General features: G+C 41.4%; 1 protein-coding gene across 2 annotated transcripts in view; it reads left to right on the forward strand.

Moving 5' to 3' along the window:
• LOC124040439 (poly(ADP-ribose) glycohydrolase-like) overlaps positions 1–14,680 on the forward strand; it is a 107,467-nt gene that overhangs the window by 54,940 nt on the left and 37,847 nt on the right. For both annotated transcript variants that reach the window (XM_046357643.1, XM_046357642.1), the window contains 3 exons: positions 13,734–13,813; positions 13,933–13,993; positions 14,167–14,242. In XM_046357643.1, coding sequence (XP_046213599.1) covers positions 13,734–13,813; positions 13,933–13,993; positions 14,167–14,242 — 217 coding nt within the window. The remainder of the gene's footprint in view (positions 1–13,733; positions 13,814–13,932; positions 13,994–14,166; positions 14,243–14,680) is intronic.

Here is a 14,680-nt window from a genome sequence, read left to right on the forward strand (position 1 = left end):
GCACTACGTTTAACCAGAGCCCTATGGGCCCTAAAGGGCACCGTTTGGGACCCAGATAGTGTGATTATCTAAGTGGAGAAGGGAAAATGAGATTAACATTGTCTCAGATGGCCATCTGTAGCTACAGCCCTTTTACAAAAATACAGGAGGATTATAGTGGCTCTAACTACAGCCCTTCAATATTTAATTCAGCCAGTCAGATAAGGATTTCCTGAATGAAAAGAGAACCAGGAAGTGCTCTACTTTGGATCTGAGATGGACTCTTAGCTAGCTAACAGTAAAAGGTTTGGAAATTATCTGAAACCCGGACGATGGTGTGTGTTGGTGGACAAGCGTTCCCGGGTAAAAGACCACCGAGACGGACTGTAACTACAGCCCTTTACTGAAACACAGGAGGATTATAGTGGCTGTAACTACAGCCCTTTACTGAAACACAGGAGGATTATAGTGGCTGTAACTACAGCCCTTTACTGAAACACAGGAGGATTATAGTGGCTGTAACTACAGCCCTTTACTGAACCGTGCAGCATCCGCTACAAGACCATGGTGCTTGCCTACGGAGCTGTGAGGGGAACGGCACCTCAGTACCTCCAGGCTCTGATCAGGCCCTACACCCAAACAAGGGCACTGCGTTCATCCACCTCTGGCCTGCTCGCCTCCCTACCACTGAGGAAGTACAGCTCCCGCTCAGCCCAGTCAAAACTGTTCGCTGCTCTGGCCCCCCAATGGTGGAACAAACTCCCTCACGACGCCAGGACAGCGGAGTCAATCACCACCTTCCGGAGACACCTGAAACCCCACCTCTTTAAGGAATACCTAGGATAGGATAAGTAATCCCTCTCACCCCCCTTTAAGATTTAGATGCACTATTGTAAAGTGACTGTTCCACTGGATGTCATAAGGTGAATGCACCAATTTGTAAGTCGCTCTGGATAAGAGCGTCTGCTAAATGACTTAAATGTAAATGCAGCAGTGAAGAAGATCCTGTTTGTCTGAGCTGGTCAGTCGAGTGGAACTAAGGCCCACCACCCCCGTAGAGATGGTAGACCCCCACCACCCCGTAGAGATGGTAGACCCCACCACCCCCGTAGAGATGGTAGACCCCCACCACCCCGTAGAGATGGTAGACCCCCACCACCCCCGTAGAGATGGTAGACCCCCACCACCCCTGTAGAGATGGTAGACCCCCCCACCCCTGTAGAGAGGGTAAACACCCACCCCCGTAGAGAGGGTAGACCCCCCCCACCCCGTAGAGAGGGTAAACCCCCCACCCCCGTAGACAGGGTAAACCCCCCACCCCCGTAGAGAGGGTAAACCCTCCCACCCCCGTGGAAGGGTAGACATCCACCCCGTAGAGAGGGGAAACACCCACCCCGTAGAGAGGGAAACCCCACCCCCGTAGAGAGGGTAGACCCCCACCCCCGTAGAGAGGGGAAACACCCCCCCCCATAGAGAGGGTAAACACCCACCCCCGTAGAGAGGGTAGACCCCCCCATCCCCGTAGAGAGGGTAAACACCCACCCCCGTGGAGAGGGTAGACCCCCACCCCGTGGAGAGGGTAGACACCCACCCCCGTAGAGAGGGGAAACACCCACCCCGTAGAGAGGGTAGACCCCCACCCCCTGTAGAGAGGGGAAACACCCCCGCCCCTGTAGAGAGGGGAAACACCCCCACCCCGTAGAGAGGGTACATTTACATTTAAGTCATTTAGCAGACGCTCTTATCCAGAGCGACTTACAAATTGGTGCATTCACCTTATGACATCCAGTGGAACAGTCACTTTACAATAGTGCATCTAAATCTTAAAGGGGGGGGGGAATACTTATCCTATCCTAGGTATTCCTTAAAGAGGTGGGGTTTCAGGTGTCTAGGTAGACCCCCCACCCCTGTAGAGAGGGTAAACACCCACCCCTGTAGAGGGTAGACCCCCCACCCCGTAGAGGGTAGACCCCCCCCCCACCCCCATAGAGAGGGTAGACCCCCCCCCCACCCCCGTGGAGAGGGTAAACACCCACCCCGTAGAGAGGGTAGTCCCCCCCACCCCCCACCCCCCCCATAGAGGGTAGACCCCCCACCCCCGTAGAGAGGGTAGACCCCCCACCCCCGTAGAGAGGGTAGACCCCCCCCCCGTAGAGAGGGTAAACACCCCCTCCGTAGAGAGGGTAGACCCCCCACCCCTGTAGAGGGGGTAAACACCCCCTCCGTAGAGAGGGTAGACCCCCACTCCTGTAGAGAGGGTAAACACCCCCTCCGTAGAGAGGGTAGACCCCCCACCCCCGTAGAGAGGGTAAACACCCCCTCCGTAGAGAGGGTAGACCCCCCACCCCTGTAGAGAGGGTAGACACCCCCTCCGTAGAGAGGGTAGACCCCCCACCCCCGTAGAGAGGGTAAACACCCCCTCCGTAGAGAGGGTAGACCCCCCACCCCTGTAGAGAGGGTAAACACCCCCTCCGTAGAGAGGGTAGACCCCCCCACCCCTGTAGAGAGGGTAGACCCCCCCCACCCCTGTAGAGAGGGTAGACCCCCCCCCCACCCCGTAGAGAGGGTAGACCCCCCCACCCCGTAGAGAGGGTAAACACCCCCACCCCGTAGAGAGGGTAAACCCCCCACCCCGTAGAGAGGGGAGAGGGTAGACCCCCCACCCCCGTAGAGAGGGTAAACACCCAATGTAACCTAGGCCACATCACAACGCCACTGATGATGATGATTTGAACACTTTGGCCATGTTCAGTGGTCAGTCTAGTGGCACTTGGGAACAAGCTAAGGCTTAATTAACCTTTTGCTGGAGATTCCTGGTGGAAGGTAAACCCCCAACCTCAATAAGGGCAGGGAAAAACCCTATTGACCACCCCAAGGTGACCTGCCCAAGGTCACCTGCCTACACCCGTCCACTGATGGTGTTGTGTCCAAGACAAGAGCATTGTTAAGTAGATTTCACTGATTTGGTTATTGAGGAGAGTGCCATTTTGGAAGGACCCTTGGCCTCCCTGTTGGGGAGATGCAATAGAACAGACGTTTTCTTACATCCCTCAGCATGGCCTCCTTTTAACTCAATGAGTAGAAATGTATCTGGGATTCATTTAAATACATTTGTAGTCTAACAGGGGGAGGCTTTAAAAAAATAAAAATAAAAGTGTTCTTGTTTGTAAAGTAGATTTGATGCTGTTCTGTTGTAAGTTATCTTCATACAAATTAGAGTTCTAGTCTGAACGAAAATGAACTGCACTCGGCAACACTTTTCTCCGAATAGGCAACCGAGCTACGTCACATCACATCTCTACACGGAACATCTTTGATGGATTGTTGCCATTATATAATTATGTATTCATTTCACCATTCCCCAAAATACCGTATTGGAATTCTATTACTAAAAGCCTGCTCTTACCTGCTGTTACCAACCATTGGCTGGCTAGCTGCCCTGTGAGAGCCCTGTGGGCTAAATAACATGACTCAAGATTTGTTTCTACTAGGCTACAATGACAGAAAAGAAAAATGAGGAATGGACTTAAATGAATGAGTTTCTCTGGGCCTGGAGGGGCTCTCAGCCTCTCAGTGCATCAAGCCTTGTGTCATTAAGCCTTGTCATTCCTTTTGCTCTCATGAAATTTCTCGTTCTCGCTCTCTCTCTCGCTCTCTCTCTCTCTTTGATTGAAATTCCTCTCTCTCTTTCTCTCTCTCTCTCTCTCTCTCTCTCTCTCTCTCTCTCTCTCTTTGATTGAAATTCCTCTCTCTCTCTCTCTCTCTCTCTCTCTCTCTCTCTCTCTCTCTCTCTCTCTCTCTCTCTCTCTTTGATTGAAATTTCTCTGATATAAATTTCTCCCTCTCTCTCTCTCTCTCTCTCTCTCTCTCTCTCTCTCTCTCTCTCTCTCTCTCTCTCTCTCTCTCTCTCTCTCTCAAAGCACAGGAGTTTAGTAGATTTGTTCTTAATGCTGAGTTAGACATTCAGTTCAAATAGCCTCACTAGTGCACCTCTGTAGGCAGTCAGCTTTTGTAGTAGACTGGATGAGATGAATAGCCTCCTGACGTCCCTGCTCCTCTTTTAAAAGGGACATGGGGCCTTGTTAATGTAGCCCTGGGGTTGCCGGGAAGTGGAAAGGGGGCCATGTTTTTTTGTTGTTTTTTCTTCTCATTCTCTTCTGTTCGTTTCCTTTTTGTGTAAGTGCTGTGGAGTGGAGGGACACATGAGTGTGACTTTGATGGGACTGAGGCCTGGGGCCAACTGCCATTGTTCCAACGATGTAAGAGGGACTTTCTACCAGTGGCGGTCAGTGCCAGTTTTAGATGAGGGAGGACAAACATTTTTTTTTCGTTAGCATGACCTTATTTCCATTACAGCATATTGGATGACTGTCATTCATATTCCATTCACCCAGTTCAATGTAACAGTGACAGGTTTAGGTTACTGTCATTCATATTCACTCAGTTCAATGTAACAGTGACAGGTTTAGGTTACTGTCATTCATATTCACCCAGTTCAATGTAACAGTGACAGGTTTAGGTTACTGTCATTCACCCAGTTCAATGTAACAGTGATAGGTTTAGGTTACTGTCATTCATATTCACCCAGTTCAATGTGACAGTGACAGGTTTAGGTTACTGTCATTCATATTCACCCAGTTCAATGTGACAGTGACAGGTTTAGGTTACTGTCATTCATATTCACCCAGTTCAATGTAACAGTGATGGGTTTAGGTTACTACATGATACTCTAATTTGTCTCTGTACCCATCATGAGATTGCTACAACCCGGCCTATGAATAAAGGTTTACAACGTAGGTACACACAGGTCGCGAGACAAATTTGAGGTGACAGACATTCAATAGCGCCATGCAGACTCTTGCCTGCATCTAGCTGATATAGGGTGTATTCATTAGTCCAACAGTTGCAAAACGAGAGTTTCTGTTGGACAAATTCAGGAGTGTTTTTGTACCCTTTGCTTCCGTTTAAGATACGTTTTTCAACAGAATCGAAATTCTTTGGTTTCTAACTCCAACAGTGCTGTAATATCATACAAAATAGTGTTATAATCAGTTATTTGGTGACGTGATTATATTTAGCATCATTTTTATCTCAAAGGTACAACTGATTTTCATGAAATTCACTGAGGATGGTTCTCCCCTCCCTCCTCTGAGGAGCCTGCACTGATTTCTACATAACCGGCCTGGCACGGCTGCAGTGAGAGAAAGGGGAGCTGAGCGAGAGATGATTCTAATTCATATCAAAAGTTCAAGCTTGACTGAACTCACATGGATGGACAAAGTTTGAGGCCTGTGCTCTCTCTCTTTCTTTCTCTCTCTCTCTTCTTTCTCTCTCTCTTCTTTCTCTCTCTCTCTTTCTCTCTCTCTTCTTTCTCTCTCTTCTTTCTCTCTGTCTCTATTTCTTTCTCTGTCCCTCTTTCTCTCTCCTTCTTTCTCTCTCCCTCTTTCTTTCTCTCCCTCTTTTCTTCTCTCTCCCTCTTTCTTTCTTTCTCTCTCCCTCTTTCTCTCTCTGTCTCTCTCTCTCTTTCTTTCTCTCTCCCTCTTTCTCTCTCTTTCTTTCTCTCTCTGTCTCTGTCTCTCTCTTTCTCTCTCTTTCTTTCTTTCTCTCTCTCTCTCTTTCTTTCTCTCTGTCCCTCTTTCCTTCTCTCTCTCCCTCTTTCCTTCTCTCTCCCTCTTTCTCTCTCCATTATCTTTTTTCTCTTCATTCTCTCTCTCTTACCTTCTCTCCCATCTCTCTCTCTTCCTCCTCTCCCATCTCTCTCTCTTCCTCCTCTCTCTCTTCCTTCACTCTCTTTCCTTCTCGCTCTTACCTTCTCTCTCGGTCTCTCTCTCTTACCTTCTCTTCCTCCTCTCTCTCTTCCTTCACTCTCTTTCCTTCTCGCTCTTACCTTCTCTCTCGGTCTCTCTCTTCAGTACTGGTGACACTGTGTGTCGTCTCTTCCAATCCTTCTCATTTTAGTAATGAAATCAACTAATTGTCAGTAGGTCTTTAAAGGACCCCTACAGACTAAGGTATTTCAGTCGAGGGTAGTAGTTATTTTCTGCCTGCCCAGAAGGACTGGGATGTGTGTGTGTGATCTACCTTTCTGGACTCCCAACACCCAGTGGCTCTTTCCATCGTCATCCCACCTAGTTCCACCACCTCAGGCCCACCATAAACTGGCCTTTGATGTTCTGAAATATAGTAGTGCAGTCGATACATAATTAGGCTACTTACTTACAGGGATAATCCACCCCCAGAAAGAAAGAAAAAGATCATGAAACTCCTGTCATTTTGGTGAAATCCTATGTTCTCATAATATACCATGTAACGTCTTTATAATATAACATAATATACCATAATATAATATATAATGTCTTTATAATATAACATAATATAACATAATATAATATATAATGTCTTTATAATATAACATAATATACCATAATATAATATATAATGTCTTTATAATATAACATAATATAACATAATATAATATATAATGTCTTTATAATATAACATAATATACCATAATATAATATATAATGTCTTTATAATATAACATAATATAACATAATATAATATATAATGTCTTTATAATATAACATAATATAATATAACGTCTTTATAATATAACATAATATAACGTCTTTATAATATAACATAATATAATATAACATAATATAACGTCTTTATAATATAACATAATATAACGTCTTTATAATATAACATAATATAATATAACATAATATAATATAACATAATATAACGTCTTTATAATATAACATAATATAACGTCTTTATAATATAACATAATATAACGTCTTTATAATATAACATAATATAACATAATATAACGTCTTTATAATATAACATAATATAACGTCTTTATAATATAACATAATATAATATAACATAATATAACGTCTTTATAATATAACATAATATAACGTCTTTATAATATAACATAATATACCATATAACGTCTTTATAATATAACATAATATACCATATAACGTCTTTATAATATAACATAATATACCATATAACGTCTTTATAATATAACATAATATACCATATAACGTCTTTATAATATAACATAATATACCATATAACGTCTTTATAATATAACATAATATACCATATAACGTCTTTATAATATAACATAATATAACATAATATAATATAATATAACGTCTTTATAATATAACATAATATAATATAACATAATATAACGTCTTTATAATATAACATAATATAACGTCTTTATAATATAACATAATATAACGTGTTTATAATATAACATAATATAACATATAATATAACATAATATAATATAACATAATATAACGTCTTTATAATATAACATAATATAACGGGTTTATAATATAATATAATATAACATAATATAATATAACATAATATAACATATAATATAACATAATATAATGTGTTTATAATATAACATAATATAATATAACATAATATAACGTCTTTATAATATAACATAATATAACGTGTTTATAATATAATATAACATAATATAATATAACATAATATAACATAATATAACATGTTTATAATATAATATAACATAATATAACATAATATAATATAACATAATATAACATAATATAACATAACATAATATAATATAATATAATATAATATAATATAACATAATATAACATAATATAACATAATATAAATAACATAATATAACATAATATAACATAATATAATATAACATAATATAATATAACATAATATAACATTATATAATATAACATAATATAACATAATATAACATAATATAATATAACATAATATAACATAATATAACATAATATAATATAACATAATATAACATAATATAATATAACACAACATAACATAACATAATATAACATAACATAATATAACATAATATAATATAACATAATATAACATAATATAATATAATATAATATAACATAATATAACATAATATAATATAATATAATATAATATAATATAACATAATATAATATAACATAATATAATATAATATAATATAATATAACATAATATAACATAATATAATATAACATAATATAATATAATATAATATAACACAACATAATATAATATAATATAACATAATATAATATAATATAATATAATATAATATAATATAATATAATATAACATAATATAATATATAACATAATATAACATAATATAATATAACATAATATAATATAACATAACATAAATATAATATAATATAACATAATATAATATAACATAATATAACATAATATAATATAATATAATATAACATAATATAATATAATATAATATAACATAATATAATATAATATAATATAATATAACATAATATAACATAATATAATATAACATAATATAACATAATATAACATAATATAACATAATATAACATAATATAATATAACACAACATAACATAACATAATATAATATAACATAACATAATATAACATAATATAATATAACATAATATAACATAATATACCATATAACGTCTAAGTGGCCCGTCTGTGAAACCAGGAAGTGGCATAGGATTACATAGGATTACATAGGATTACATAGGATCACATAGGATTACATAGGATCACATAGGATCACATAGGATCACATAGGATCACATAGGATCACATAGGATTACATAGGATCACATAGGATCACATAGGATCACATAGGATCACATAGGATTACATAGGATTACATTCCAGCTACATGGTTCCCATCACTGGAGATAGAGGGATAGCACACTATCACTTTTCCTACCGCTTTTAAAACAATGACCTGCGGTCCAGATCACCCAATCAAGATGGTATATATTTGTTTAGAACACATCCGTCCAGTGCTTTCAAAAAGTATTTATACCCCTTATGCCTTATTCCACACGTTGTTGTTACAGCCTGAATTCAAAATGGATTAAATATATTTTTCTCTCACCCGTTATGAAAACTACACACAATACCCCACGATGACAAAGTGAAAACATGTTTTTTAAATTGAATCTCATTTAGTATTCACACCCCTTAGTCAATACATATTAGAGTCACCTTTGGCTGTGATTTACAGATGTGAGTCTTTCTGGGTACGTTTCTTAAGAGTTTTCCATACCTGGATTGTAGCATTCCCGAGGAAAAACAATACTGCGTGAATGTTTTGGAGTCTGATCATTCTGAGGAGGACGTTGGGGAAAAATAGCTTGGGTAATTAAGTAGACTGATACCACATTTCATTGATCCCCAATCCTTAGGTAAAGCTGTACAGTGCAATATGAATGTCAATACACACAATAGGCTGACTGGGGAGGTGACACCGTCACAGTCTCGTGAGAAGAGCTACAACGCTAATATTTGCGTAATCTTTTCACAGTTGTGTTTCTGTGGGTGTCACTGAGCAGACTGATACCACATTTCATTGCTTCACATTCCAACCTTGTCAAACATCTATCTAGTCTAAATATGGCATGATTCCACCAATTGTAACTTTCTGCATCACTTTCAAAGATGTACTTTTATTTTGAAGGCAAACTGCAAATTCCACTATTGTGCCTAATCCTTATCGTGGCTAACTTCACAACACATAACCCGGTCCGGTCGATCCTCACTAGCCACATGAAGCTAGCTGGCTGCTTATAACGTTAGCTTTGGGCAACAGGGTTAAGTAGCTGGCTAGCTATTTATTTTCATGAACTGAAGTTCAATTTCGATCCACGAACAACAACAAGTGGCAACCTAGCTAATACTTACTCACAAGGATTCCTACGAATAGTGAAAATGACTGCAGTTTCTACTGGTCATTGTTTTCAGGCTGGTTGTATAGGTGCTAGCTGTGTACCAAGCTAAAGCTAGCTAGCCCAGAAGTTGTGGTCGAACAAATAATGCTTTATGACCAACGCGGTGTTGTAAACACATCGTTCGTAGCTGGTGTTTGCTTTATTTTTTGTACAGCTTTGACAGTGCTGCTGATTGTAGTGGTGGCGCTTGGCGAATTCAGAACACACGGCATTCTCCAATTGAAAGGTGTTACTTGACGCTTATTGAAGCTTATATAATGCGGCACATAGTGATAGTGTTATTTGACCTGTATCTTTTTTGACACAGTGTTAGGTTCTAATTCTCAGAGTAAAACACTCAACTAACATTTATGAAAGCTGAACCAAGTTTATTCTACCCAGAGGTGTCAATACAGCTGCATTAGACAAGAACATGTTTCAACATATATATATGTTATATATATGTTAGATATCTCTCCAATCTTTACATCTTTTATGGCCCGACAGGAAGACGAAGTGATTGGGTAATAAACCATTGTTTTTCCCTTAGGGGGATCTGTTCTAACCTCAACCCCCTTGATGCCCAATCCAAAGACCTCCACCTGTATCCCCTATAGCACTCCTGTGACTTCCTCCCGTCCACCCAACACATTCCACAGCCATCTGGCTCCTACAGATAACCATTAACTTCTGATGTAAACACCCAGTCTCTAACCCTTAAGGGGATCTGTTCTAACCTCAACCCCCTTGATGCCCAATCCAAAGACCTCCACCTGTATCCCCTATAGCACTCCTGTGACTTCCTCGCGTCCACCCAACACATTCCACAGCAATCTGGCTCCTACAGATAACCATTAACTTCTGATGTAAACACCCAGTCTCTATCACTCCTCAGATACTATACTTCTGAGTATAACAACGTTCCACGTTTAACCCAGAATCTTAACAGGGCAAAGACCCAAACGGCGTTCCATAGTATGTCGTGAAGCTAATAGCAGTGACGCTATTACTGTGTAACACAGGTAGGGCAACTTCTGAACAATAGCGCACTTGGTAATGTGTACCGGTGCTCAACCAGTCGGCAAAAGCCAACATCACCAAATGACAGAAAACGGTTGATTGTCAAGGGCAATGAATTCCATTATCTTGGCGTTAATTGGATTTCGCCTTTTGACTTGTCTCCCTGAAATGTTCTTACTCTTTCAAATGACTGCTTGACTCGATCCACACAGCAGACATTGTGGACCAGGTTAGGAATGCTGTGTTGTACTGCTGGACTTGTTGACTGGTTGATGCAGACATTGTGTTGAACAGGTGTTGTTGATCCACACAGCAGACATTGTGGGCCAGGTTAGGAATGCTGTGTTGCAGGTGTTGACTGCTCGATCCACACAGCAGACATTGTGGACCAGGTTAGGAATGCTGTGTTGTACTGCTGGACTTGTTGACTGGTTGATCCACACAGCAGACATTGTGGGCCAGGTTAGGAATGCTGTGTTGCAGGTGTTGACTGCTCGATCCACACAGCAGACATTTAGGAATGCTGTGTTGCAGGTGTTGGTTATCCACACAGCAGAATGCTGTGTTGCAGGTGTTGTCTGCTCGATCCACACAGCAGACATTTGGGCCAGGTTGAATGCTGTGTTGCAGATCCACACAGCAGACATTTAGGGAATGCTGTGTTGCAGGTGTTGTCTGCTCGATCCACACAGCAGACATTGTGGGCGAGGTTAGGAATGCTGTGTTGCAGGTGTCTGCTCGATCCACACAGCAGACATTGTGGGCGAGGTTGTGCCGGACTTGTTGACTGCTCAATCCACACAGCGGACATTGTGGGCCAGGTTAGGAATGCTGTGTTGCAGGTGTTGTCTGCTCGATCCACACAGCAGACATTGTGGGCCAGGTTAGGAATGCTGTGTTGCAGGTGTTGTCTGCTCGATCCACACAGCAGACATTGTGGGCGAGGTTAGGAATGCTGTGTTGCAGGTGTTGACTGGTTGATCCACACAGCAGACATTTGGGCCAGGTTAGGAATGCTGTGTTGCAGGTGTTGACTGCTCGATCCACACAGCAGACATTGTGGGCGAGGTTGTGCCGGACTTGTTGACTGCTCGATCCACACAGCGGACATTGTGGGCGAGGTTAGGAATGCTGTGTTGCAGGTGTTGACTGGTTGATCCACACAGCAGACATTGTGGACCAGGTTAGGAATGCTGTTTTGCAGGTGTTGACTGCTCGATCCACACAGCAGACATTGTGGGCGAGGTTAGGAATGCTGTGTTGCAGGTGTTGTCTGCTCGATCCACACAGCAGACATTGTGGGCCAGGTTAGGAATGCTGTGTTGCAGGTGTTGTCTGCTCGATCCACACAGCAGACATTGTGGGAGAGGTTGTGCCGGACTTGTTGACTGCTCGATCCACACAGCAGACATTGTGGGCGAGGTTAGGAATGCTGTGTTGCAGGTGTTGTCTGCTCGATCCACACAGCAGACATTGTGGACCAGGTTAGGAATGCTGTGTTGCAGGTGTTGTCTGCTCGATCCACACAGCAGACATTGTGGGCCAGGTTAGGAATGCTGTGTTGCAGGTGTTGACTGGTTGATCCACACAGCAGACATTGTGGGTGAGGTTGTGCCGGACTTGTTGACTGCTCGATCCACACAGCAGACATTGTGGGCGAGGTTAGGAATGCTGTGTTGCAGGTGTTGTCTGCTCGATCCACACAGCAGACATTGTGGACCAGGTTACATTGTGGACCAGGTTAGGAGATGCTGCTGTGTTGCAGGTGTTGTCTGCTCGATCCACACAGCAGACATTGTGGGCCAGGTTAGGAATGCTGTGTTGCAGGTGTTGTCTGCTCGATCCACACAGCAGACATTGTGGGCCAGGTTAGGAATGCTGTGTTGCAGGTGTTGACTGGTTGATCCACACAGCAGACATTGTGGGCCAGGTTAGGAATGCTGTGTTGCAGGTGTTGACTGCTCGATCCACACAGCAGACATTGTGGGCGAGGTTGTGCCGGACTTGTTGACTGCTCGATCCACACAGCGGACATTGTGGGCGAGGTTAGGAATGCTGTGTTGCAGGTGTTGACTGGTTGATCCACACAGCAGACATTGTGGGAGAGGTTAGGAATGCTGTGTTGCAGGTGTTGTCTGCTCGATCCACACAGCAGACATTGTGGGCCAGGTTAGGAATGCTGTGTTGCAGGTGTTGTCTGCTCGATCCACACAGCAGACATTGTGGGCGAGGTTGTGCCGGACTTGTTGACTGCTCGATCCACACAGCAGACATTGTGGGCGAGGTTAGGAATGCTGTGTTGCAGGTGTTGTCTGCTCGATCCACACAGCAGACATTGTGGACCAGGTTAGGAATGCTGTGTTGCAGGTGTTGTCTGCTCGATCCACACAGCAGACATTGTGGACCAGGTTAGGAATGCTGTGTTGCAGGTGTTGACTGGTTGATCCACACAGCAGACATTGTGGGCGAGGTTAGGAATGCTGTGTTGCAGATATTGTGGGCCAGGTTAGGAATGCTGTGTTGCAGACATTGTGGGCCAGGTTAGGAATGCTGTGTTGCAGACATTGTGGACCAGGTTAGGAATGCTGGGTTGCAGGTGTAGGGTGTTACGTGGCGTCATTATGTCGTGTGCCGGTGTTATATATAGGTGTTATATATAGGTGTTATATATAGGTGTTATATATAGGTGTTATATATAGGTGTTATATAGGTGTTATATAGGTGTTATATATAGGTCTGCTTAGACATCGGACCGGTACTGATGTTAGCATTTTTAGCTAATATCGTTCGATTCCGATATGTTCACCGATATATCGTTCATCCCTACTGTTAATTACACTGTTAGAAACAAGACTAATTTTTAAACTTGATTTTAAATGTATTTATTAAGCTGTTCTGTAGCCTTTGAAAGACCTTTTTTTAAACTCTTACTTCCTTTACAGGCTGTTTGAAGGCTCTTCCCCAAAGAAGAGGGAGAAACTGAAAACACTTTTGTGCTATTTTAGAAGTGTAATCGAGCAAAGTACGTTTTTTTTGTATTATCAAATCAATGTTATGTCATTTATTTTATATTGGTTTCAAACCAAAAGCATTGATGATTTTTATTTTATTTTTATTTTTTCATTTTGTTTTTTGTTTCAGAACCTACTGGACTTGTGACGTACACAAGAAAGTGTTTGGATCGGCCTCCAAATTGGAAAAAGTAATGCACTTCATGTGGAATTACTGTCCATTTTTTAAATATATTTTTTTATTTATTTTATCCAATAATTGTATGGATTTGATCTAAATGGGAACAAGGGGATTTTTTTTCTTCTTCTCTGATTGGTGATCGAGCTAAATAAAATAATGGATATTCGTTTTTCTATGTTCCAGCTCCCAGAATCAGCTCACCAAGCTTCACATAACATGTGTAGGAACCATAGAAGACGACGGACACGGCATGCTGCAGGTAAGATGTACGGAAGAGTTGACATTACAACTCTATATGACTAAGTATACGGGGATGTGTCCCAAATGGCACCCTATTCCCTATTTAGTGCACTAATTTTTGTGTTGTTTACAAAAGGCCCATAGGCCTCTGGTCAGAAGTAGTGGATGAAATAGGGAATCAGGAGCCATTTTTACATGCACATGTGTTGTGCCGAGAGGGCATGATTTAGTATTCTAGAAGCATCTGGGTGGAGCAGGAGTCTTAACTGTACATGCCGGGGTTCTTCATTCTATATTCTAAGCCACACATCCAGCCTAGAGGGGCCTCCCTGCCTTTCCCTTCTCTTTTTATATGCTGTGATTGTCAATCACAAGAGTCGACCTCGCGCACGCACTCCTAGCTTTAACTCAGAATGCTTACTGCTACTGAACAGGAGGAAGAGGACGGGTGACAACA

Source organism: Oncorhynchus gorbuscha, linkage group LG07 (genome assembly GCF_021184085.1).
Source record: "Oncorhynchus gorbuscha isolate QuinsamMale2020 ecotype Even-year linkage group LG07, OgorEven_v1.0, whole genome shotgun sequence".
In the NCBI taxonomy this organism is placed as follows: Eukaryota; Metazoa; Chordata; class Actinopteri; order Salmoniformes; family Salmonidae; genus Oncorhynchus; species Oncorhynchus gorbuscha.